At 54.1% G+C, this 22209-nt stretch overlaps 2 protein-coding genes across 2 annotated transcripts in view; one reads left to right on the plus strand and one right to left on the minus strand.

Annotated features, from left to right (window-relative positions):
- Window positions 1-1564: 1564 nt before the first annotated feature.
- LOC131591422 (rab GDP dissociation inhibitor beta) lies at window positions 1565-17329 on the plus strand. The gene is made up of 11 exons (XM_058862104.1): window positions 1565-1714; window positions 8344-8451; window positions 9016-9115; window positions 9492-9626; window positions 11180-11378; window positions 11645-11776; window positions 12835-12934; window positions 13443-13614; window positions 15925-16069; window positions 16181-16235; window positions 16323-17329. Exons 1-11 carry the CDS (start codon window positions 1670-1672, stop codon window positions 16476-16478), a joined length of 1347 nt encoding a protein of 448 aa, XP_058718087.1. The 5' UTR covers window positions 1565-1669; the 3' UTR covers window positions 16479-17329.
- A 1813-nt stretch (window positions 17330-19142) lies between these two features.
- The window catches only part of LOC131591421 (protein TASOR 2-like), a 43381-nt gene continuing 40314 nt past the window's right edge, over window positions 19143-22209 (minus strand). Inside the window, exons 22-24 of the mRNA XM_058862103.1 lie at window positions 20714-20895; window positions 20342-20459; window positions 19143-19947 (exon numbers count right to left, since the gene is read on the minus strand). Of these exons, the coding sequence (XP_058718086.1) occupies window positions 19944-19947; window positions 20342-20459; window positions 20714-20895 (304 nt within the window). The 3' untranslated portion in view covers window positions 19143-19943. The remainder of the gene's footprint in view (window positions 19948-20341; window positions 20460-20713; window positions 20896-22209) is intronic.

Consider the following 22209-nt stretch of genomic DNA (forward strand, 5'->3'; position numbering starts at 1 on the left):
CCTTTCTTCCTTCCTGCAATCCTTTCTGGATTTCTTCACTCCTTTCTTCCTGGAATTCTTCCTTCCTGGAATCCTTCCTTCCTTCCTGGAATTTTTTCTGGAATCAATCTTTTCTTCCTTCCTGGAATTCTTCTTTCCTTCCTGGAATCAATCCTTTCTTCCTTCCTGGAATCTTTCCTTCCCAGAATCCTTCCTTCCTTCTTTCTCTGAATCCTTCCTTCCTGGAATCTTTCCTTCCCAAATCCTTCCTTTCTGGAATTCTTCCTTCCTTCCTGGAATTCTTCCTTCCTCCCTGGAATCTTTCCTTCCCAGAATCCTTCCTTTCTGGAATCAATCCTTCCTTCCTTCCTTCCCGGAATCCTTCCTGGAGTCTTCCCTTCCTTCCCAGAATCCTTCCATCATTCCTGGGATCCTTCCTGGAATCTTTCCCTCCTGGAATCCCGTACCTGCTACTTGGCCACCCCAAATCCCTGCGGATCCCCGTCCCCCCCTCCAGCTTCTCCAAACCATTCCCACAGCAGGGCTTTGCTCCCGTCCCCGGGTGGAATTTTTGGGAGCTTCTCCATCATTCCCGAGGATTCTGATCCGTGGGGTGTTATCCCATCCCTCAGCCGGGAAATTCCCACTTCCCACCAGGAAGCAGAGATGACACAAGGGTGAGGATTTAAAAAAAAACCACCCTGAAACGCGAGGAAAATCCCAAATCTTCTGGAAAACCTCGGGATTTTCCATACGCGGACGAGAGGAAAAATCCCTTTTTCGGTGTGGAAAGGGGAGAAATTGTGGGAGAAGGAAAAGTGGGAATGCAGCCGAATTTTGGGATCGTTAGAACTTCCCATCAAAAGTGGTTTGGGAATGGGATGGGATGGAAAATGGATGGGGGGGGGTCCAATTAAAGCCCCCCTAATTAATTTAAGGATCTCCCTAAATTAAGGATGCTCCCCAGAGAACCCCAAAAATCGAGGAGCTCCCTGATATTAAGGAAAATAGAGGAAAATCCCCCCCAAATTGAGGAAAATCCCCCCCCAATTGAAGAAAATCCCCCCCAAATTGAAGAAAATCCCCCCCAAATTGAGGAAATCCCCCCGCAAATTGAGGAAAATCCCCCCAAAATTGAGGAAAATCCCCCCCAAATTGAGGAAAATCCCCCCAAATTGAGGAAAATCCCCCCCAAATTGAGGAAATCCCCCCCAAATTGAGGAAATCCCCCAAAATTGAGGAAAATCCCCCCAAGCTGAGGAAGTCCCCCAAATTAAGGAGCACCCCACAAATTAAGGAGCACACCACAAATTAAGAAGCACCCCATAAATTAATGAGCACCCCCAAATTTAGGACCCCTCCCCAAATTCAGGGTCCCCCATGCGCAGCCCGAGCCCGTAGGGGCGGCCATGGAACTGCGCATGCGCGCCGCGCCCCCACCACGGTGGCATCGCCGCTCGCGCGCGCAGCGCTCCCGCCCCTTTGAGTGACGGCTCCGCCAGCCAATGGCGTGGCGTAAAATGCTTTGATTGGCAGGCGCGTGGGCGGGGCGCAGGTGGCTCGGCCCCGCCCCTCCCGGCGCGGTCCCCTCACGGCGGCGGCTCCATTTTCTCGCGCTCCCGCGGCCCCCGCGTAGCGCCCGGTTCGCCTCAGACCCGGCCGAGAGACCCCCGAGAGACCGCGCGCCGCCATGAATGAGGAGTACGACGTGATCGTGCTGGGCACCGGCCTCACGGTGAGGAGCAGCCGCCACCCGCTCGCGCCTCGGGCCTGCTGCGGGCGGCCGCCGCCCTGCCCCGCCCCGCCGCCCCCCCTCCGCCATCCCCCGGCTCCTGCGGCTGACCCCCTTCCCCATCTCTCACCCACCCGGGAGCCGCTGTCCTTTTGCCCGTCTATCACCTGATCCTCCCCCCCAAGCCTGGGTTTGAGCCCCCCCCCGCCCCTGCCCCCAGCCGCTGCCGCCGCCGCCTCGGGCACCGGGGTCTTTATCCCCTCGCCAGTTTCTCACTTCATTATCACCCCACTCGCCCCATTCATGTTTTATTCAGCTGTCACCTGTCCTTCGTAGCCCCCCCGCCTCTGTTTGGGTGCTTCCCCCCATCCCCATCCTCATCCCCAGTATTACCGGGGGTCTGGTGTATATGACCCCCTTGGGGTACCCCTGAGTGCTTTCCCCCATCATTAATTCTCACAGCACCCCCCCTGCTTCAGTCCCACCGCCACCCTGGATCCTTTCCCATTCATCTCCAACCCAGCCTGGGATCCTCCGCCCCTCAGCATCACCCCGGGGGTCTGCTGTGACCCCCACCCCGGAGGGACCCCGGGGCCATTTCCCCATCATTAATTCTCACAGCACCCCCCAGCTCCAATCCCATCCCCACCCTGGGTCTTTCTCCCCGTCCCTAACTGGACCCCTGGGTGGGGTTTTTCTATGATTTTTATATATATTTTACACCAACTCCTCGTGTTTGGATATTACCCCCGATCCCCGCCGTTCCCAGGGGGCCCCAGGAAATGCGGTTGTTTTGCGGAGGGAGGGCGTGGGGGACACTCGGACAATAAAACGCCGACGGGCATTTTTTTGCTTTTTATTTATTTTTGAAATCATTACCTTCTTTTTTTTTTTTTCCCTTCACACATCTCTTCCCCCGCCTCTCCCCCACCCCGTACCACAAACCCTAACGTGGCTGCAGGTTTGTGCAGGGTGGAGGCAGCCCTGGTTATCCCCCCCCTCTCCATCCCCATTCCCGCTCCGCCTTTGCAGCCTTCGGCTCCATCCAGCCCTGACTGCAGCAGGAGGGGGATGGGAGGCTGGCGAGCCTGTCAAATTCCCCTTATTCCCCCCTCCAAAAAAAAAAACCCCTTTGCTGCGATGTCGCTGCATCCCGGTGATCCCTAAGGAAAGCTGACAGCTGATGGGGGTGCGGCGGAGGGAGGGGATGAGCCGTGCTGGGGCTTTGTCCTATTGTGGAGGATGCAGCCCTCGCCTGAGGCAGCCCTGGGGGGAAAAAAAACACGGCAGTGCCGCTGCCCCGGAGGTTTGCAGGAGGATTTCTCCCGGTTCCTGCATCCCTGGAGGCCGGGAGATGCCACGGGAGGGCAGATTGCAGGTTATCAATGCGAGGCATTGTTTGGAGAAGGGGGGAAGAAAATCCAATATGGTGGAGAGGTTTTCCTCCTTGTGCAACGGCCTTTCCTGCTTTTGTTCCCTCCTGTTAGTGGGGAAAGGTGGCTGGACAAAGGAATCTCTTTGGGGTTGGCCCGGGAGAGATTTCCCCCACTGGGGATGGTGATTAAATTGAAATCCACACGTTTCCTCCTGTGGTTTGGGCGCTGTGATTGACCAGAGGCATGGTGGCTGCTGACACAGGACCCCACCGAAGGCAGAGCTGGATTATCATCCTTTGGGTTTGGGAACAAACCTGGAATGTGACACAAAGGAAATGTGCAAAGTGTGGGAGCGTCTGATGTAGGGGACACCCAACTTTTCCAGTTGCTTTCATTCCTTTCAAGGTTCTTCCTTTGAGGTGGAGGAATGGCTGAGGAGGAAAAAGCTTCTTCCCTTTGATAGGGAAAGCTGGAGTCTCTCCTAAAGCCTGGCCGTGGCTCAGCAAAGCAGGGAAAGGGACTTTTGGGGAGATGAAATATAATGAGCTTGTAGTGAAGGGGCCTCCAATAGATCCGAACTCCATTAAAATGTTAATTTATGCTTTAGTGTGAGCGGGGTATCAAGTTGGTGAACGGCAGGGCTTAATCTCAAACTGACAAATGCCAGTGTAAATTTGACAAAAGGCCTCTTGTGAAATCACTTTTAAGACAAGCTCCTGCTAATGAGCAGCAGTTGAGTTAAAAGGAATAAATTAGGGCTGCACTTTAAGGTGTGCTGACCAAACTCCAGAGCCTGGGAATATCCAGGAGCTCGTATTTTGCTTTTGGTGTGCTGGCTTTCCCTCTGAAATACCAATTAGGGTGAACCTCATCTTGAGCAGCTCATGTGGAAAAGAACAGAACCCAGAGGTCCTGGTGCAGCCAGAATTCCTGGTGTTGGCTGGTGAATGGTGTTGGAGCAGAGCTGGATCAGGCTGGGCTGAAGGAATGAAGCTTGAAGGTTGCTCCTCCAGCTTTGATACCAGGCACAGGCTTCCTGAGGAAAAGGAACTGGAAACACATCCAGTTGTTCTTTCCTTTTCCAAAGGAGCTGTCCTGGGAGTTCTGGTGATGTTTGCACCCCTTTCCTTCAAGCTGCTCCTGGATTCTGCTGCTGGAGCCCGTTGCAGCTCTGAGGTTGTGTCTCTGCTGCTGATCTGGAGGTTTATTTTCTTTTTTCCAAATGGAGAGTTGTTGAAACAACTTGGAACTCCTTTCCAAGGGAGTTGTTGGTTTAAAGAGGAAGAATGAGTTGTTGGAGGCTTTGTAGAACAGCACAAATCCATCCATTGTAGCGGCCACTCTGGTTGGGTCCGTGGGGCCAGCGAGTGCACGTGGAAATTCCACTGGGATGGATCTGGAAGTGCAACATGAATATTTCAGGTGTTAATCTCTTCCTCAAGCAGTAATGAAGGACTAAAGGCAGCTTTAGGACTGGGATTACTGGCACTCAGACTATTTCAGCTTTTCCCTTTTGTGCACTAATCAGAGACCCCGTGTCAGTGCCAGCTCGTAGAGATGTGTTAGCCCTGCAGGGAAAAATAATCCTGAATTACTGCTGATACAACCCCTCAGACTTCCAGCAGCTGCAATGAACTCCATGGCTCCTCCTGCATGGATCAGAGTGAAGTGCCAGGCCCTGCTGGATCTTCCAGCTGCCTCATTCCTGGTGGGAATGGCTTCTCCAGGTTGCTGGAGCTTTAATAGCTTTAAGGTCCTTGTCTTAGGCTTTCTGTGTGTGGCAGATTAGGGATCATCTTCCTGCAGACCTACTGCACAAACTGGTTTTTAATCTGCTGCAGTGGTCACAGACTGGAGAGCTCCTCGTGGCTGTACTTTCACACCTCTCTTTTCAGGTCACTGTGATTTCCCAGGTCATTGTAATTTCCACCTCTGTGGTGTGGGAGTGGCTCGGTGCTTCCTCACTGGGTTATCTCCGAGCGGGATGTTGTGCCCTCTGTGCTTCTACCAAGATATTTCCATGAATTTTGAGGAGAATGAAACTCTCCAGTCCTGCCCCAGTAGGTGAATTCTCTGTTCCTGCTGAGGTTTCACTCTTTGCAGGCTCAGCTAAGCTCCTTACCTGCCAGCTGCCTCCCCACTCAGTTAAAGCTGCTCAGATCCATCCCAAAGATCCGGATTCACTTTCAGTCGGAGCGCAGGAGCCAAACTCTGCTTTGGGATGTGTTCATTCACAGAGCTTCTCTCAGAGTGGCTGTGAGGAGCATGAGGGGCGTCACTGTCACTGCATCACACCCTGCCAGCAGAGGAGATTGTTCAGTGCAGTCTTTAGGGTGAGCAGAGCTTTGGATTGGGCAGAATTTCCTGTGTCACCTGCTCCAGGTGACACCAAGGATCTCCAGAGGTCCAGCCTGGAGACCCAGCCCTGGTGTGACTCTCTGGCCCTGCCTTTCCAAGAAAGAGCCGGGTGATGCCAGAGCCCGCTCCCGAAGCCGAAGGGATTTTGCTCAATGCTCGGTGTCCAATCCTCCCTCCGCTGGCTGAGTTTCCATCGGGCTGTCTGAGCCTTCCTGAACTGCCGCCCTACTTGGAGAAAGTCCACGGAAAGCTCCTTGTTTCCATCCATTCCCCAAGGCCTCTGCGTGCACAAGGGCTGCTCACCACCAGCTCCTGCGCTCCAGGGAAGAGCTGATGGTCTTAAACAAGCACTGAAACACCAACACCTCCAAGTTCCTCCTTATTTTTGTCTCCATGGATTCACACTGTGCTGTCTCCACATTGGCAGTGCAGGTTTCTCCCTGGTTCCATTTGCTGCGGACGACATCGCCGGCGCTCAGGCTCGCTCCGTCCTTCCTTCAGCAGCACAAAGAGCTCCTGGGAGCTCCTCGTAACCTGACCTGGCTCAGGCACAATTTCCATGAGGATTCTGCTGGATCTGGATACCCAGAGCTCTCCCTGCTGCCTCCTCCCTGTTCCTGTTTGGTGCTGACGACGTTTAAAAAGCAGCAAAAAATGCTCAGATTTGAACTCTTGACGCTTCCCCTTTTTGATTTGTGCTCTAAACTCTTCCCAGCCCTCCCCTTATCAGCACAGGCCGTTTGTTTTTCTCGCTCCCTGACCCCAATGACAGCGTCACGCATCAAGCTGGGTCTGGTCCTGCAGCCAGCACAGCATCCAAAGGAATTGCTGAGCTGGGAGGATAAATCCATTGTGCAGCTCTTGTGCTTTTTGTGGCTGCAGAGGGAAGTGGCCTGAAAGGGCTGTGCAGGATTTCGTGTTCAGTGAGCTCTGGGGTTGAACAGCAGTGTGGTGGCTCCTTCTCAGTCCCCACGGTGTGAAAGAAGAGTGAAGAGGAACTCGAGGCCTCTTGGATCCGCTGGTGCCCAGATTGGCTCCGAGGGATGCTTGGAATTTGGACAGGTGACCTGAAGAAGGGATGCACAGTCTCTTTTTTTTTGGGAAGACAGAGCAAGGAATGCTTTGAAGCTGAAATCAGCTGACATCCTGACCAGTGGATGCAGCTTTGGAGCTCCATCCTTCCTTTTGATCCTGCTTGGCTTCCTTGTGGCTCAGCTCCAGCAGGGACACTCGCAGTCCTGTGCCACCATCTGGCAGAGCTGGTGAGCCAGGCTTTTGGGAGATGTTCCAGGGGGGATAAATCACAGGGAGTCCAAGCACAGAGCTCGGTGAATTGAACTGCTTGGTGATGATGCCCTTGGTGTGCCTCGGCTGGGGTTAATCATTAACGCTCCACCACTTTTACTCCTGCGGTTACTCAGCGTTGTAGGCCTTGAGTAGTGACTTCACACGGGGTCTCTGCTTGCTCCAGCCTGTGGGAAAAACAGAGGGACCTTGTAGGATCCTTGGAAGGAGCAGCTGATGGATCATGGAGAGCTTTTGTGGGAAGCACTGTGGCTCACTACTCCCAGTCCACGTGGTGATCAAGAAGCCTTGTGGGCACCGTGCTGGAAATCTTCCATGACTTCAGGGATTGGATTCAGAGCTTTGCTGTGCGTGAGGCAGCTCCAGCTTTGCTCCTCAGGTCCTTGGCTGGATTTTGGTGACAGACCAGAGAAGGTTTTCCCATTCCCACCTGGAAGCAGCAGCACAGCAAATCCTCAGCCAGCGATTCCTCCAGATGTCTGACCTTCGGAACAAAACAACCCCTGAGAGCTGCTGGGGAAGATGATTTTACAGCTTCCTTTACACCGAGGATTGACTGGAGTCAGGATTTACACAAACAATCCACAGAGGGAACCTCCTGGTGTTGCTGGTTTTCCTGCACTGGTCAGTCTGGAGTTGGAAATGAACCTCCTGCGCTCCACGGGAGGGGGAAGCGGCACAGGAGGAGGATCCTGACTGAGGTGCTTGCGGAATAAACAGGAAGGATCTCCTGGAGCTGGATGGGGATTTACAAACTGAACAAAATGATTTGGGTGGAAAGGACCTTACAAACCATCCTGCAACCCTTGGGACACCTTCCTCTGCACCAGGCTGCTCCAAGCCCCCTCCAACACGTGAGATGTGGCCAGGACCTAGCAGTGAGATGGGAGACAGCAAAAAGAGCTCAGCTGCAGCCAAATTCTGCTGCTGGAGAGAGCTGAGGCAGAGCAGGATCAGTAAAACCTCCAAGATAAGCTGTCCTAAGCACACAGACAGAGTTTTTGTTGGGCTCTTTGGCTGGGGAATGGTGCAAAGTCATGTTTTAATGGGGATTTTGTTGTGCAAGGCCTGAGCTGGTTCTGCAGCCTCCGTGTGCTCCGTGGTGAGGCTCAGCCCAAGTGCCTTCGTTTATTCTTTGTGCTGCTCTCTGAGAGAAGCTGTTGATTATCCTGAGTGTCCCAGTGTGGTAAATATTAATAATTGAGGTTCTGAGGAGACTGAAATCCAGGTAAGATTTCACGCTCCTGCTGCCTCTCTGTGGACATCCTTAAAACTGAGAGCTGCTGCCTTAGAAGACAGCTTTTCCTTTGGCTCAAATGTATGGAATTCCCAAAAAATTCCTCTGGGAAGCTCTGCTAGGTGATGGCTGTGTAGCTCTAACCCCTTTTCCAGCTTGCCCAGAGCAAACAATAAATTTATTAAAAGATTAATTTACCTCCAAGAGGTGCCTGAGTTCTGGAATGAGGCAACAGCTGTGCTTGTCTGCAGGTACCTGCAGTGGAGCTGTCTGAACATGTTTTTCCATAGGGAAAAACGGGAAGCAGGAGGCTCCAGTGCAGCTGACCTGTCCCTTGCATCCTTTCCTTCCTGCAGGAATGCATCCTCTCCGGGATTATGTCAGTGAACGGCAAGAAAGTCCTTCACATGGATCGGAACTCTTACTACGGAGGGGAAAGCGCATCCATTACACCCCTGGAAGATGTAAGTGTGGAGAGAGACCCATCCTCGTGTCCTTCCCGGGATTTATTCCCACTCAGCCTTGGGAATTAATTCAAATTAATGACTCCAAGGGTTTCGTTTGAGTAAGGAAGTTTTATAGCACTTCCTCACTGGAAAACACCAGTGTGGGGTGTTTGGAGTTGGTGGGTTGTGCTTGTTTCCTGGAATTCCCAGCTGGAATCTGAGCAAATTCTGGAGCATTCCAGAGCTGTTACAGCTGGATGTTAAAACTCTTCAGCTAAATTGTAAATTGGACTAAGAAATGTCATGTTCTACAGTTCATTAGGTTCATAAATTCACAAATCCTTTGATGGAGAAAGCCTGGAAGAACAGAATTACACAGCCTGGTTCTTCCTGTAACAATTCACTGGATGTGTTTGTGTGTTCCAAACTCAAATTGGAGCTGAAACTGCAGCCAGCAGCTGGCTCTGAAGAGCTTGTGTTCAGCCTGGAGCTGTGGGGGCGGAAAGTGTGTCCATGTGTGGGAGAAATGACACCCAGACACATTTCCTGGGCTATAATAAGTTCTGTATTCTCTCTCCAAAGCTCTACAAAAGGTTTAATCTCCCGGGAACTCCACCAGAATCTATGGGGCGGGGAAGAGACTGGAACGTGGACCTCATTCCAAAATTCCTTATGGCTAATGGTGAGTGATCCTCAGCTCCCAGATATTCCTTGGGCTGCTGCTGGGATGGAACTGTCATTCCTTAGAATCCTCATCCTTGAATCCGTGTGCTCCTGGTCTAAAGGAAATCCTTGAAGGGGTTTCCAGTGCAGGGCCAGCTCCCTAAAACCAACCCCAGGCTGCTGGAATTTCATCCTGGAGCACCAGGGGATGGGTGGATTGTGCAGTGTCTGCCTCAGGGCTGCTGCAGTGGAAGAACGGAGAGATCCCAGGCGAGGCTTGGGTGCTTTAGTCCCAGCTTATCTCCAGCCTGCTGTGGGAATGGAGCTTGGGGAAGGGTTTGTTGTGGTGGAGGAGCTGCTGTGTCCGTGTTTGACCGTGCCAAACGCCCTTGCAGGTCAGTTGGTGAAGATGCTGCTTTACACAGAAGTTACTCGTTACTTGGACTTCAAGGTGATTGAGGGCAGCTTCGTCTACAAGGGAGGAAAGATCTACAAAGTTCCTTCCACTGAGGCAGAAGCTTTGGCCTCCAGTGAGTAGCTGCACCTCATCTGTCCCCTCTGAATCCCCTAAACAGAGGCAAACCCGTCCCTTGGGATATTCTTGATGCTCCTCGTGTGTTAAAGAGCATCTTCAGGGTTCTCCTGCGCCTCTTTGACTTCACACACCCCTTGCAGCGTGAGCCTTGGGTTTGCTGAGCTCTTGGAGCTTCCAGGCTGCCTGTTCAGAGAGATTCTGGTGAGATCCTGGCAGTGTTTTCCTTCCTCGAGAGGTTCCATCTGGGGCTCGTGCTCCCAGCTCTGCCATAAATATTTGATGTGGCGTCCTCATCGGAATTGTCCGTGTGAAAAACATTGCAGGCAAATTGCAATGACTAATCCCGACGTGTGGAACCTCAAACCTTAATTATTGCCTATTTAAATTTCACTCCTCAAATAAAACTAATAACAGCGTGGTGAAATCCATTAGGGTCCAGAGGGCATTCCATGACCTCCAGACGTGGGATGCGTTCAGCAGCGGCTCTGAAAAATCGGATGAAGCGGCTCCTTGCAGTGAAAGCCTCAGATCTGTAGGTCTGAGCTTTCCTCATGGAAAAAGCTTTTCCTCCATTCCTGATGGAATCAGGAATATTCCTGAAAATTCCTTCGGTTTGGCCACGTCTGCTGTGTGGACACCCATCCTGGCAGGAGTGGAGGTGCTGCCTCTGCCCTCACGTTTCAGCAGCTCCAGCCTTGCTTCTGCAATTTGTGGAGAGCTCAAGTGCACAAATGGTGCCTTGTTCAGCCTCGTGCTTGGGGTTTGAGGGACAGGACACAGGGAATGGCCTTAGGCTGAGGGAGGACAGGGTTAGATGGGACCTTGGGAAGGAATTCCTGGCTGGGAAGGTGGGGAGGAGTTGGAATGGAATTCCCAGAGAAGCTGTGGCTGCCCCTGGATCCCTGGAAGTGTCCAAGGCCAGGCTGGACAGGGCTTGGAGCAGCCTGGGACAGTGGGAGGTGTCCCTGCCATGGCAGGGGTGGAACTAAGGACCTTTAGGGTCCTTTCCAACCTAAATCATTCCTTGTTTGAACACTGGGTGGTTCTTACTCACTGCTGATCATGGTAAAGCCACCAAAGTCACTGAGGGTCTGCTGGGTTCTCACCAAACCCTGGTTCTGTTTGATTCTCACCAAACCCTGGTTCTGTTTGATTCTCACCAAACCCTGGTTCTGTTGGATTCTCACCAAACCCTGGTTCTGGATTCTCACCAAACCCTGGTTCTGTTTAATTCTCACCAAACCCTGGTTCTGTTTGATTCTCACCAAACCCTGGTTCTGCTGAGTTCTCACCAAACCCTGGTTCTGTTTCATTCTCACCAAACCCTGGTTCTGGATTCTCACCAAACCCTGGTTCTGCTGAGTTCTCACCAAACCCTGGTTCTGTTTAATTCTCACCAAACCCTGGTTCTGCTGAGTTCTCACCAAACCCTGCTTCTGCTGAGTTCTCACCAAACCCTGGTTCTGTTTGATTCTCACCAAACCCTGGTTCTGTTGGATTCTCACCAAACCCTGGTTCTGCTGAGTTCTCACCAAACCTCGCTTTTAGGTTTAATGGGTTTGTTCGAGAAGCGCCGGTTCAGGAAGTTCCTGGTGTACGTGGCCAACTTTGATGAGAACGACCCGCGGACCTTCGAGGGCGTGGATCCCAAGAAAACCACCATGAGGGACGTGTACAAGAAGTTTGACCTGGGCCAAGATGTCATTGACTTCACAGGCCACGCCCTCGCTCTCTACAGGACTGATGAGTAAGTGGGGGGTCAGTCTCTCCCCCAAATCCCAGGATTTGGGGATTATTATGGGATGGATTGGTTGTTTTAAACTTCGAGGGTTCCTGGGTAAAAAATGTACCACGGAATGCTCCTAAAAAGGGAACTTCCAGGGAAGCACCGCCAGGAGCAGCAGGAGGGTGGGGAAGGAAACATCATGGGAAGTCAGGGCTTTGCTTTCCAGAATGTTCTGCTGGAAGCGCCGGTTTGGGAAACATCCCAAATGGTGCCCCTGTCCTTCCCAGCTATCTAGACCAACCCTGCCAAGAAACAATCAACAGGATCAAGCTGTACAGCGAGTCCCTGGCTCGGTACGGGAAAAGCCCCTACCTGTACCCCCTCTATGGCCTTGGAGAGCTGCCCCAGGGATTTGCGAGGTGAGCGCTTGGCTTTGGCTCCGGGTTTCCTCCAGTGGGGTGTGGAGCTGGGCGGGTGGATGAGTGTTGGGTGGGTGGAATCAGATGGATGGAGATGGATGGGTGGAGTTGGGTGGGTGGAGATGGGTGAGTGTTGGGTGGATGGAGTTGGGTGTGAGTTGGGTGGGTGGAGTTGGGTGGATGGAGTTGGGTGTGAGTTGGCTGGGTGTAGTTAGCTGGGTGGAGTTGGGCAGGTGTAGTTGACTGGGTGGAGTTGAATGGGTGTAGTTGACTGGGTATAATTGGCTGGGTGTAGTTGGGTGGGTGTAATTAGCTGGGTGTAGTTGGCTGGGTGTAGTTAGCTGGGTGTAGTTGGCTGGGTGTAGTTGACTGGGTATAATTGGCTGGGTGTAGTTGGGCAGGTGTAGTTGGATGGGTGGAATTGACTGGGTGTAGTTGGGCAGGTGTAGTTGGATGGGTGGAATTGACTGGGTGTAATTAGCTGGGTGTAGTTGGGCGGGTGTGGGATGTCCCCGAGCTCCCAGAGCGATGCTGCACACAGTGCTCTGCTCCTTCATGGTTCTTTCACTCCATGAAGAGGTGGCTCCTCCACCTGAGATCCTTTCTCCATGGGCTCCTCCACCTTTGGGTTTGCTCCGAGCTGCTGTTGACAGAGGATTGACTGATTGATTGATTGATTGATTGATTGATTGATTGATCCCTCGTGTTTAAGCAGAGGATTTTCAGAATCCCAAGATCATTGAGTCCAACCCAGCCCCAACCCCTCAACCAAACCATGGCACCCAGTGCCACATCCAGGCTTTTTTAAACACATCCAGGGGTGGTGACTCCACCACCTCCCCAGACAGAAAATTCCACTCTTTTATCACCCTTCCTGTAAAAATCTTCTTCCTGATTTCCTAAACCCAGCCAGCATTTCCCTTTTGAGGAGGTTTCAGTCTGAGGTGGGATTTACCCGAGTGGAGCAGAGCCTGGGGGTTGGAAGGGCTGGTAAAATCCAGCCCTGGAGGAGCTGAAGGGATTCTCCTGAAATGCTGAAGAGGATTCTCCTGTTCCAGGCTCAGTGCAATCTATGGAGGCACCTACATGCTCAACAAACCCATCGAGGAGATCGTCATCGAGAATGGCAAAGTGGTCGGCGTCAAATCCGAGGGGGAGGTACGGACCCTTCCCTGCTTCCCACCCCACATCTGCCCCTCACACGTCAAATCTCTTGGCTTTGATCACCAGAAATTCACCAAAAAACCCCATTTTTGAAGCCAAAATTTTGATTTGCTGGGGCTGCTGTCCCCTGTAGTAGCTCCCTGAGGACACCGTGTCATGATGTCACCCCTGCTCCAGGGGTTGGGATGAGGTCTCCATGGGCTGGCAGTGATAATTCAGGAAGGGATAATTCCTTGTGTCCAGCCTGCAGATTTTAGCACTTTTAGCTGCTCTGCTGTCCCGTGGCCTTCCTGCAGCTCCTCCTGCAGCGGATAAACCAGGAACGCTGCCGGCAGCTCGGGAGCTCGGAGCGGGAACTCGGGACTTGCTGGTGGGATAACATCTCCTGACCAGGAGCAGAGTGACAATCCACGCTAGAAACCAAATTGTTCAACCTGCAGATGAAATCAAATACGAAATTCTTCCAGGAAAAAAATTGGGATTTTTCCACCTTCCCTCTCAGGTGGCTCGCTGCAAACAGCTCATCTGCGACCCCAGCTACGTGTCGGACCGCGTGACCAAGGTGGGCCAGGTGATCCGGGTCATCTGCATCCTGAGCCACCCCATCAAGAACACAAACGACGCCAACTCGTGCCAGATCATCATTCCACAGAACCAGGTCAACCGGAAATCAGGTGTGTGCGCAGTGGCTCTCGCCACCGGGGCTGGCCACGGCCCCGATCCCGGCCTCTCTCCGGGTGAGGAGGGGATCAGAGAGGGAAACGGGAACCTCCTGGAGATCTGGGGCTCCAGAGAGGGAAACGGGAACCTCCAGGAGATCTGAGGCTCCAGAGAGGGAAATGGGCAACCCATGGTCTGCTCCAGGAGATCTGAGGCTCCAGAGAGGGAAATGGGCAACCCATGGTCTGCTCCAGGAGATCTGGGGCTCTAGAGAGGGAAATGAACATTTCATGGTCTGCTCCAGGAGATCTGGGGCTCTAGAGAGGGAAATGAACATTTCATGGTCTGCTCCAGGAGATCTGGGGCTCCAGAGAGGGAAATGGGCACCTCCTGGTCTGCTCCAGGAGATCTGGGGCTCCAGAGAGGGAAATGGGCACCTCCTGGTCTGCTCCAGGAGATTTGAGGTCCCAGCCAGAGAAATCATCACCTCATGACCTTGTCCAGAAACTTTTAGGGCCCAGACATGGAAATGGACACTTCATGGCCTTGTCCATAAATTTTTAGGCTCCAGACATAGAAGTGGACATGTCCTGGCCTCTTCCAGGAGATCTGGGGCTCCAGACAGGGAAATGGACACCCCCTGGTCTCCTCCAGGAGATTTCAGCCCCAGCCAGGCTGAGTTTCGGGTCAGAGCAGTCAGGGCAGGTGGGAGGAGCTGTGCTCGGAGAAGCTCCTGAGGAACCTGGGCAGGAAGTGCCCCAGACTGGGAGAGGTGGGGGAGGGGCTGCCTGAGCCTGGGACAGCCCTGGGAATCCCCCGGGATTTCAGGAGCCATCGGGGAAACGGAATTTTGGAGCTGTCCCAAAATCCAGCCCCTGCTGGGGCAGGAGATGGGAGCACGCAGGGCAAGGACTCATTCCAGGTTCTTGGGACAATCCAGGGCTGCCAAGTGTCAGGGAAGTGGGAAGAGGCACAGGCGGAGTTCTGGGATGGGGCTGGTTAAGGTTTTGGGATGGGGCTGGTGAAGGTTTTGGAATGAGGCTGAGGAGATTGTGGGATGAGGCTGGAGAAGGTTTTGGGATGAAGCTGGAGGAGATTTTGGGATGAGGCTGGAGGAGATTGTGGGATGTGGCTGAGGAGGTTTTGGGATGGGGCTGGTGAAGGTTTTGGGATGAGGCTGAGGAGATTGTGGGATGTGGCTGAGGAGGTTTTGGGATGGGGCTGGTGAAGGTTTTGGGATGAAGCTGAGGAGGTTTTAGGATGGGGCTGAGGATGTTCTGGGATGGAGCTGAGGATGTTTTGGGATGAGGCTGAGGAGGAGATTTTGGGATGGGGCTGGAGAAGGTTCTGGGACACAGCTGAGGCAGTTCTGGGATGGGGCTGGAGAAGGTTTTGGGATGAGGTTGGAGAAGGTTTTGGGACAGCTGAGGATGTTTTGGGATGAGGCTGAGGAGGAGATTTTGGGATGAGGTTGGAGAAGGTTTTGGGATGCGGCTGAGGAGGTTTTGGGATGGGGCTGAGGATGTAGGATGGCGCTGAGGAGGTTTTGGGATGAAGATGAGGTTTTGGGATGAGGTTGGAGAAGGTTTAGTGATGGGGCTGAGGATATTTTGGGATGAGGTTGAAGAAGGTTTTGGGACAGCTGAGGATGTTTTGGGATGAGGCTGAGGAAGAGATTTTGGGATGAGGTTGGAGAAGGTTTTGGGACAGGTCTGAGGCAGTTTTGGGATGAGGTTGGAGAAGGTTTTGGGATGAGGTTGGAGAAGGTTTTGGGACGGGGCTGAGGAGGTTTTGGGATGGGGCTGGAGGAGATTTTGGGATGAGGCTGGAGGAGATTGTGGGATGTGGCTGAGGAGGTTTTGGGATGGGGCTGAGGATGTTCTGGGATGGAGCTGAGGATGTTTTGGGATGAGGTTGGAGAAGGTTTTGGGACAGCTGAGGATGTTTTGGGATGAGACTGAGGAGGTTTTGGGATGAAGATGAGGTTTTGGGATGAGGTTGGAGAAGGTTTAGTGATGGGGCTGGAGAAGGTTTTGGGATGAGGTTGGAGAAGGTTTTGGGATAGGGCTGAGGATGTTTTGGGATGAGGCTGGAGAAGGTTCTGGGATGAGGCTGGAGAAGGTTTTGGGATGAGGCTGGAGAAGGTTTTGGGATGAGGCGGGAGAAGGTTTTGGGATGAGGCGGGAGAAGGTTTTGGGACAGGTCTGAGGCAGTTTTGGGATGAGGCTGGAGAAGGTTTTGGGATGAGGCTGGTGAAGGTTCTGGGATGAGGCTGGAGAAGGTTTTGGGCGGTCGGTGGCTGCAGCTGTGCCCCGTCCCTGCAGACATCTACGTGTGCATGATCTCCTCGGCGCACAACGTGGCGGCGCAGGGCAAGTACATCGCCATCGCCAGCACCACCGTGGAGACCGCCGAGCCCGAGAAGGAGATCAAGCCAGCCCTGGACCTCCTGGAGCCCATCGAGCAGAAGTGAGTCCCCAGCCAGCCCCGTGTCCCTCCTGGGGCCGCCCGGAGCCGCTCCATCCCCGCGCCCCGAGCGCCGCCCTCGGCCGCTCTCAGAGCTTTGTGTCCCTCCCGCAGGTTCGTGAGCATCAGCGACCTCTTCGCCCCCACCGACCTGGGCACCGAGAGCCAGGTGAGTGAGCGCCGGCGCCGCCGGAGCTGCCGGAGCCGGGAGCCGCCGCGCTGCCCGCGCCGCTCCAACCTCCCCTTCCCCTTGCAGATCTTCATCTCGCGCACCTACGACGCCACCACCCACTTCGAGACGACGTGCGACGACATCAAAGATATTTATAAGAGGATGATGGGATCAGAGTTCGACTTCGAGGAGATGAAACGCAAGAAAAACGACATCTACGGGGAGGAGGAGCAGCAGTAATGAGAGGCTCTAATTAGGAGAAGTTTAAATCGGCTAATATGAATATATAAGGAACTTAATGAACACTGTACGAAATTCAATATTGTAAGGCCTGCTTTTGTAATCCCATCTCTGAGAGATTGAAGAGTACTGCACTGGTAATGTTCCCTTTTTGGATATCATGTGTTAATTATTTCATTCTAGTAGGGCTGCTGTCCAGAATCTGGCAAATTCCTGACTGATTCCCTGACTAACCTCGTTAAGCGAAAGGCAGAAATGAATTTATTATTATTATTATTATCCTGGTTATTTTTGCAGACGTAGACGTGGGTGCAGGTTTGAAATAACTCATTGACAGCTGTGTCTTCCCTTGTCTTTTTAATCATTTGTAAAACATCCTTCACGATCCTGTGCTTCTGGTGAGCTCGTAGATGTGACGCTGATGTCACTCAAACCTGATATCAAGGAAAATAGAAACTGAGCACTCCATTATTGTGGACAGCATCCCTAAAAAGTCTCTCCCATCAATCTTTAACTCTGTGGCAAAGTTGTATCATGGACAAAGCCCACACCTATTGTAGCAGCAAATGTTGGCTTCGTTCTGGGCACAGAACTTAACCTCCACTTAAGCTTCTAAACCCGTTTCCATCGGTTGGGACACAGCTGTGCCTGAGGCTCCTTTGTGTTTTAATCTTAATAAAATTGAGAGAACAAATTACAGAGCAGGCAAGATGTGGAAGTATTTTGTGTCCCCTGGTGGCTTCTGGGATGGACCAAACGGCGCTGCGGTATCGGCATGACGGAGCCCGTGCTTCTCCCGGAGGCTCCAAATGATTTCTGTACTGCCAAGTAAAGCCAAATTCTGGAAACCAGTCCTGGCCTCGGTCTGATTCACTGCACTGCCGGAGCAGCGGCTCCGGGCTCGGATCCCGCGGGATCACAGGAGCGTTTCCTGGGGCTGGAAATGGTTTCCAGGCCCAGCAGCTCCGGCTGTGCTCCGGCACAATCCCGGTTCCTGCGGCTCCGGCACAATCCCGGTTCTTGCGGCTCCGGCTGTGCTCCGGCACAATCCCGGTTCCTGCGGCCCCAGTGGGAATCGGCAGCAGCAGCACAGAGCGATTCCTGCTGCGGTGTTCCAACCCGGAGCGATCCTTCCCCATCCCGGAGTGATCCTTCCTGATCCTGGAGTGATCATTCCCTATCCTGGAGTGATCCTTCCTGATCCCAGAGCGATCCTTTCCCATCCCAGAGTGATCCTTCCCCAACCTGGAGCAATCCTTTCCCATTCCAGAGTGATCCTTCCCCAATCCCAGAGCAATTCTTCCCCGATCCCAGATCGATAATTCCCGATCCTGGAGCGTTCCTTCCCGCTCCCCCGGCTGGCAGTGATGCCGGGTGCCGGGAGAGCCGAGGGAAAGCCCTGGAGCAGCTCTGGGAGTTCCAGCGGGAACTCGGCTTCAGTCCTGGCGCGGTGCCGCGGCTGAGCCGGCGCTTCCCTCGGCTTACCCCGGCCGCGGCTTCCGGCACTTCCTCCTCCCGAGGTGCCACTTCCAGGAACAATTCCCAAGGTTTCACTTCCAGGAACAATTCCCAAGGTTTCACTTCCAGGAACAATTCCCGAGGTTTCACTTCCAGGAACAATTCCCGAGGTGCCACTTCCAGGAACAATTCCCAAGTTTTCACTTCCAGGAACAATTCCCAAGGTTTCACTTCCAGGAACAATTCCCGAGGTTTCACTTCCAGGAAGAATTCCCGAGGTTTCACTTCCAGGAAGAATTCCCAAGGTTTCACTTCCAGGAGCACTTCCCCCGGCTCAGCTGGGGAAGCTCCCCCCGTGCAGCCCCCACGAGCCAGGCCAGACCCAGCGCAGGTGGAAGAGAAACCCTCAAATGGGATTTATCATTTATTATCCCCCCCTGCCGCTCATCCCGGTTCTTCCTCCGCTTCTCCCGCCCTTCCCGTGGGGAAGCACCATGGCATCCATGGGACAACGACATCCATGGGACAACGACATCCATGGGACGATGGCATCCACGGGATGATGGGATGATGGCATCCATGGGATGATGGGACGATGGCATCCATGGGACGATGGCATCCATGGGATGATGGCATCCATGGGATGATGGCATCTATGGGATGATGGCATCTATGGGACAATGGCGTCCATGGGATGATGGGACAATGGCATCCATGGGATGATGGGATGATGGCATCCATGGAATGATGGCATCCATGGGAATGATGGCATCCATGGCATGATGGCATCCATGGGACGATGGCATCCATGGGATGATGGCGTCCATGGGATGATGGCGTCCATGGGACGATGGCATCCATGGGATGATGGCGTCCATGGGATGATGGTATCCATGGGGCAATGACATCCATGGGACGATGGCATCCTTGGGAATGATGGCATCCTTGGAATGATGGCATCCATGGGATGATGGGACGATGGCATCCATGGGACGATGGCAACCACAGGCTGATAGCATTCCATGGGACGATGGCATCCATGGGACGATGGCATCCATCATTTTCTCGCTCCTTGCCGATTCCCAACCTCCATCCCAGCTGGAAAACCCCCAGCCCTCCCTGTCCCTGTCGGAAAAGGCCGGATGCCGAGCGGGATCCCCTCTCCCGAAAGCAGAGCTGGGGGAAAATCCCATTTTTTTTTGGAGGTTTTATTAATCAAACTCTTTACAAAGTCATCCTGTACAGAACGGCCTCGCACTCTGGGATTTCAAAACAAAACTCCAAGGAGGCCCCTGGCCCACGGAGCCGGCTTGGGATTGGGGCTCGGACGCGGCGTTTCCCCGTAAGGAACAACTCCCGTTCCCCCATCCCGGCTTCCCGCTCCCTCCGAGGATTCCGCGGGCAGGAACTGGAACCGGGGGCAGCTGGAGCGTAGCGTGGGCCTGAACGGTAGCAGCAACGGTAGCAGTGTGGAAAACGGATTTCTGCTCCTTCCCAACCTCCAGGAAACTTTGGGAAAATTGACTTGAGGTGAATCTCAAGGGCACCGAAGGCCTGGAAGGTCTGCGGTGATTTCCGGGTGCCGTCAGAACCTTTTCCGTGGAGAGTGGAAGGAGGGGAACGGATCCCAGAGGGTTTGTGCTCCCCGCCTTTAAATAACATTTATGTACAGAGCCAAAACAGATCCCCCAGCAGCGGCCGGGATCCACCAGGATGGGGATCCACTGGGATGGGGGTGGGGATCCACTGGGATGGGGGTGGGGATCCACCAGGATGGGTGTGGGGATCCACCGGTGGTTGGGATTCACCGGGATGGGTGTGAGAATCCCCTGGATGGATGTCTGGGATCCACCGGGATGGGTGTCTGGGATCCACCAGGATGGGTGTCTGGGATCCACTGGGATGGCTGTGGATGTCCCCACAGGACTGGGATGCCCAAACCGGTGCCCCAGGGCCTGGGGAGGAGCCGTGTCCGTGGCTCTGCTCCGTGTCCGTGGCTCTGCTCCGTCACCTGGAACAGATGCGGCGCCGGTCAGCGCCCGGATCCCTGCGGGCGGTGCAGCCTCCCCTGGGGCCTCCCCTGGAACCTCCCCTGGGACCTCCTCAGAGCCTCCCCTGGAACCTCCCCAGAACCTCCCTTGGAGCCTCTCCTGGAACCTTTCCAGGGCCTCTCCAGGGCTCCCCCAGAGCTTCCCCTGGAGCCTCCCAGGAGTTTCCCCAGAGCCTCCCCTGGAACCTCTCCAGGAGTTTCCCCAGGGCCTCCCCTGGGCCAGGCCTGGAGTTTTTCCCGTTTTCCAGCAGCGCCGAGCGCTGGCAGATCCCTCAATCCCCTGCTCTGTGCGGGATCCCAGCTCCCAGAGCTGCTCCCAACTCTCTGGGATCAATCCCAAGTTTTTCCCCCTTACCAGTAGCTCCTTCTGAAGGGAGCAGCCACTTTCTGCACCGTCCCCAGGAAGGTGTTGACGTCAGCCACCAGAATTCCTTTGCTTTCCAGGATTTCCCTGCTGCTGCCGCCGGGATTTTCTGCCAGGGGAGGAGGAGGAGGAGCAGCTCCGTTAATCCAAACAAACGAGGCCGTTCCCAACCCCGTGGGAATTATCCCTAAATCCCACCACGGCTGCTCTGCACCCACGAGGCTCCAAAAACCACTGGAATTCGCCAACCTCCAAAAACCCCTCGCAATTCCCACGGGAACGGCCGGAAAACCGGGATCGTTTTATCCCTCCTCCGATTTCCCGGGCATTTCCAGAGCGGGAAATCTCAGGGATCGCCTTTACCTGTGAGATAGACGGCGAACCTGGCGCGGATGTGCCGCACCTGCAGCTCCAGCAGGCACTGGACGCGCCGCGATTCCGGAGCCGGCGCCGCGTCGCAGCCGTGGAAGGGCAGCGGCTCCAGCAGCTCCGCGCCGCGGCACCAACGCAGCAGCAGCTGCTTCCTGCGGCCGTCAGCGTCGGCCCTGCGGAGACACCGGCACGGGAGGGATCGGGATCGGGCTCCGGAAGGAGCGGGAATTTTGGGATCGGCCGCTCCGGGGGATTTTCCCGGCCTGGAGGGGATTTGTGAGGAGCAAAAGGGAAAAATTCCCCCTGGGCTCGTTGTGCCTGAGGGGTCCTTGGTGGTTCATTTTCATCTTGGGGATGGGTTTGGGATTGGTGATGGGAGATGTGGGGTTTGGGATCTGTGGGGTTTGGGATTGGTGCTGGGTGATGTGGGGTTTGGGATTGGTGCTGGTTTTGGGATCGGTCCTGGGAGCTGTGGGGTTCTGGGATTGGTGCTGGGATTTGTGGGAGTTTGGGACTGGTGCCGGGATCTGTGAGGGTTTGGGATTGGTGCTGGTTTTGGGATTGGTGCTGGGAGCTCTGGGGTTTTTGGATCTGTGTGGTTTGGGATCGCTGCTGGTTTCGGAATTGTTGCTGGGATTTGTGGGGGTTTGGGATTGGTGCCGGGATCTGTGATGTTCTGGGATCTGTGGGGTTTTGGGATCTGTGGGGTTTTTGGATCTGTGGGGTTTTGGGACTGTGCTGGGAGCTGTGGGGTTTGAGATCACTGCTGGTTTTGGGATTGTTGCTGGGAGCTGTGGGATTCTGGGATCTGTGGGGTTTTTGGATCTGTGGGGTTTTTGGATCTGTGAGGGTTTGGGATTGGTGCTGGTTTTGGGATTGGTGCCGAGATCTGTGGAGGTTTGGGATTGGTGCTGGGATCTGTGGGATTTGGGATTGGTGCTGGGAGCTGTGGGGTTTTGGGATCTGTGGGATTTGGGATTGGTGCTGGGAGCTGTTGGGTTTTGGGATCTGTGGGGTTTTGGGATCTGTGGGGTTTTGGGATCTGTGGGGTTTTGGGATTTGGGATTTTTTGGGTGGCTCAGGGATGTTTGGCTGCTGCTTTGGCAGCGTTTGGAAAAGCCGAGGGCGGGACAGGCAGCGCCTCGATCCCGAGGGATATTCCAGAGCCTGGAATGGTACCCGGGACGGGAACCGGGAGGAGGAGGAGGAGGAGGAAGAGGAGAAAGAGGAGGAGAAAGAGGAGAAAGAGGAGGAGGAAGAGGAGGAAGAGGAGGAAGAGGGGGCGTTGGGAGAGGCTGTGCCGATGGATTTTGGTTTTCCTGGGAATGGCCTGTGATGGGAAGCAGGGAATGAATCCCTTCCTTTTCCCAGCTTTTCCTTTCCAAGTATTTTTATCCCAGGCCGGAGCAGCCATTCCTGCTGGGAACTGGGGTGGGAATTCCAGCTCAGGGCTTCCCAAATTCCCAAATCCCGGATGTGATGGGAGG

Source organism: Poecile atricapillus, chromosome W (genome assembly GCF_030490865.1).
Source record: "Poecile atricapillus isolate bPoeAtr1 chromosome W, bPoeAtr1.hap1, whole genome shotgun sequence".
Classification (NCBI taxonomy): domain Eukaryota; kingdom Metazoa; phylum Chordata; class Aves; order Passeriformes; family Paridae; genus Poecile; species Poecile atricapillus.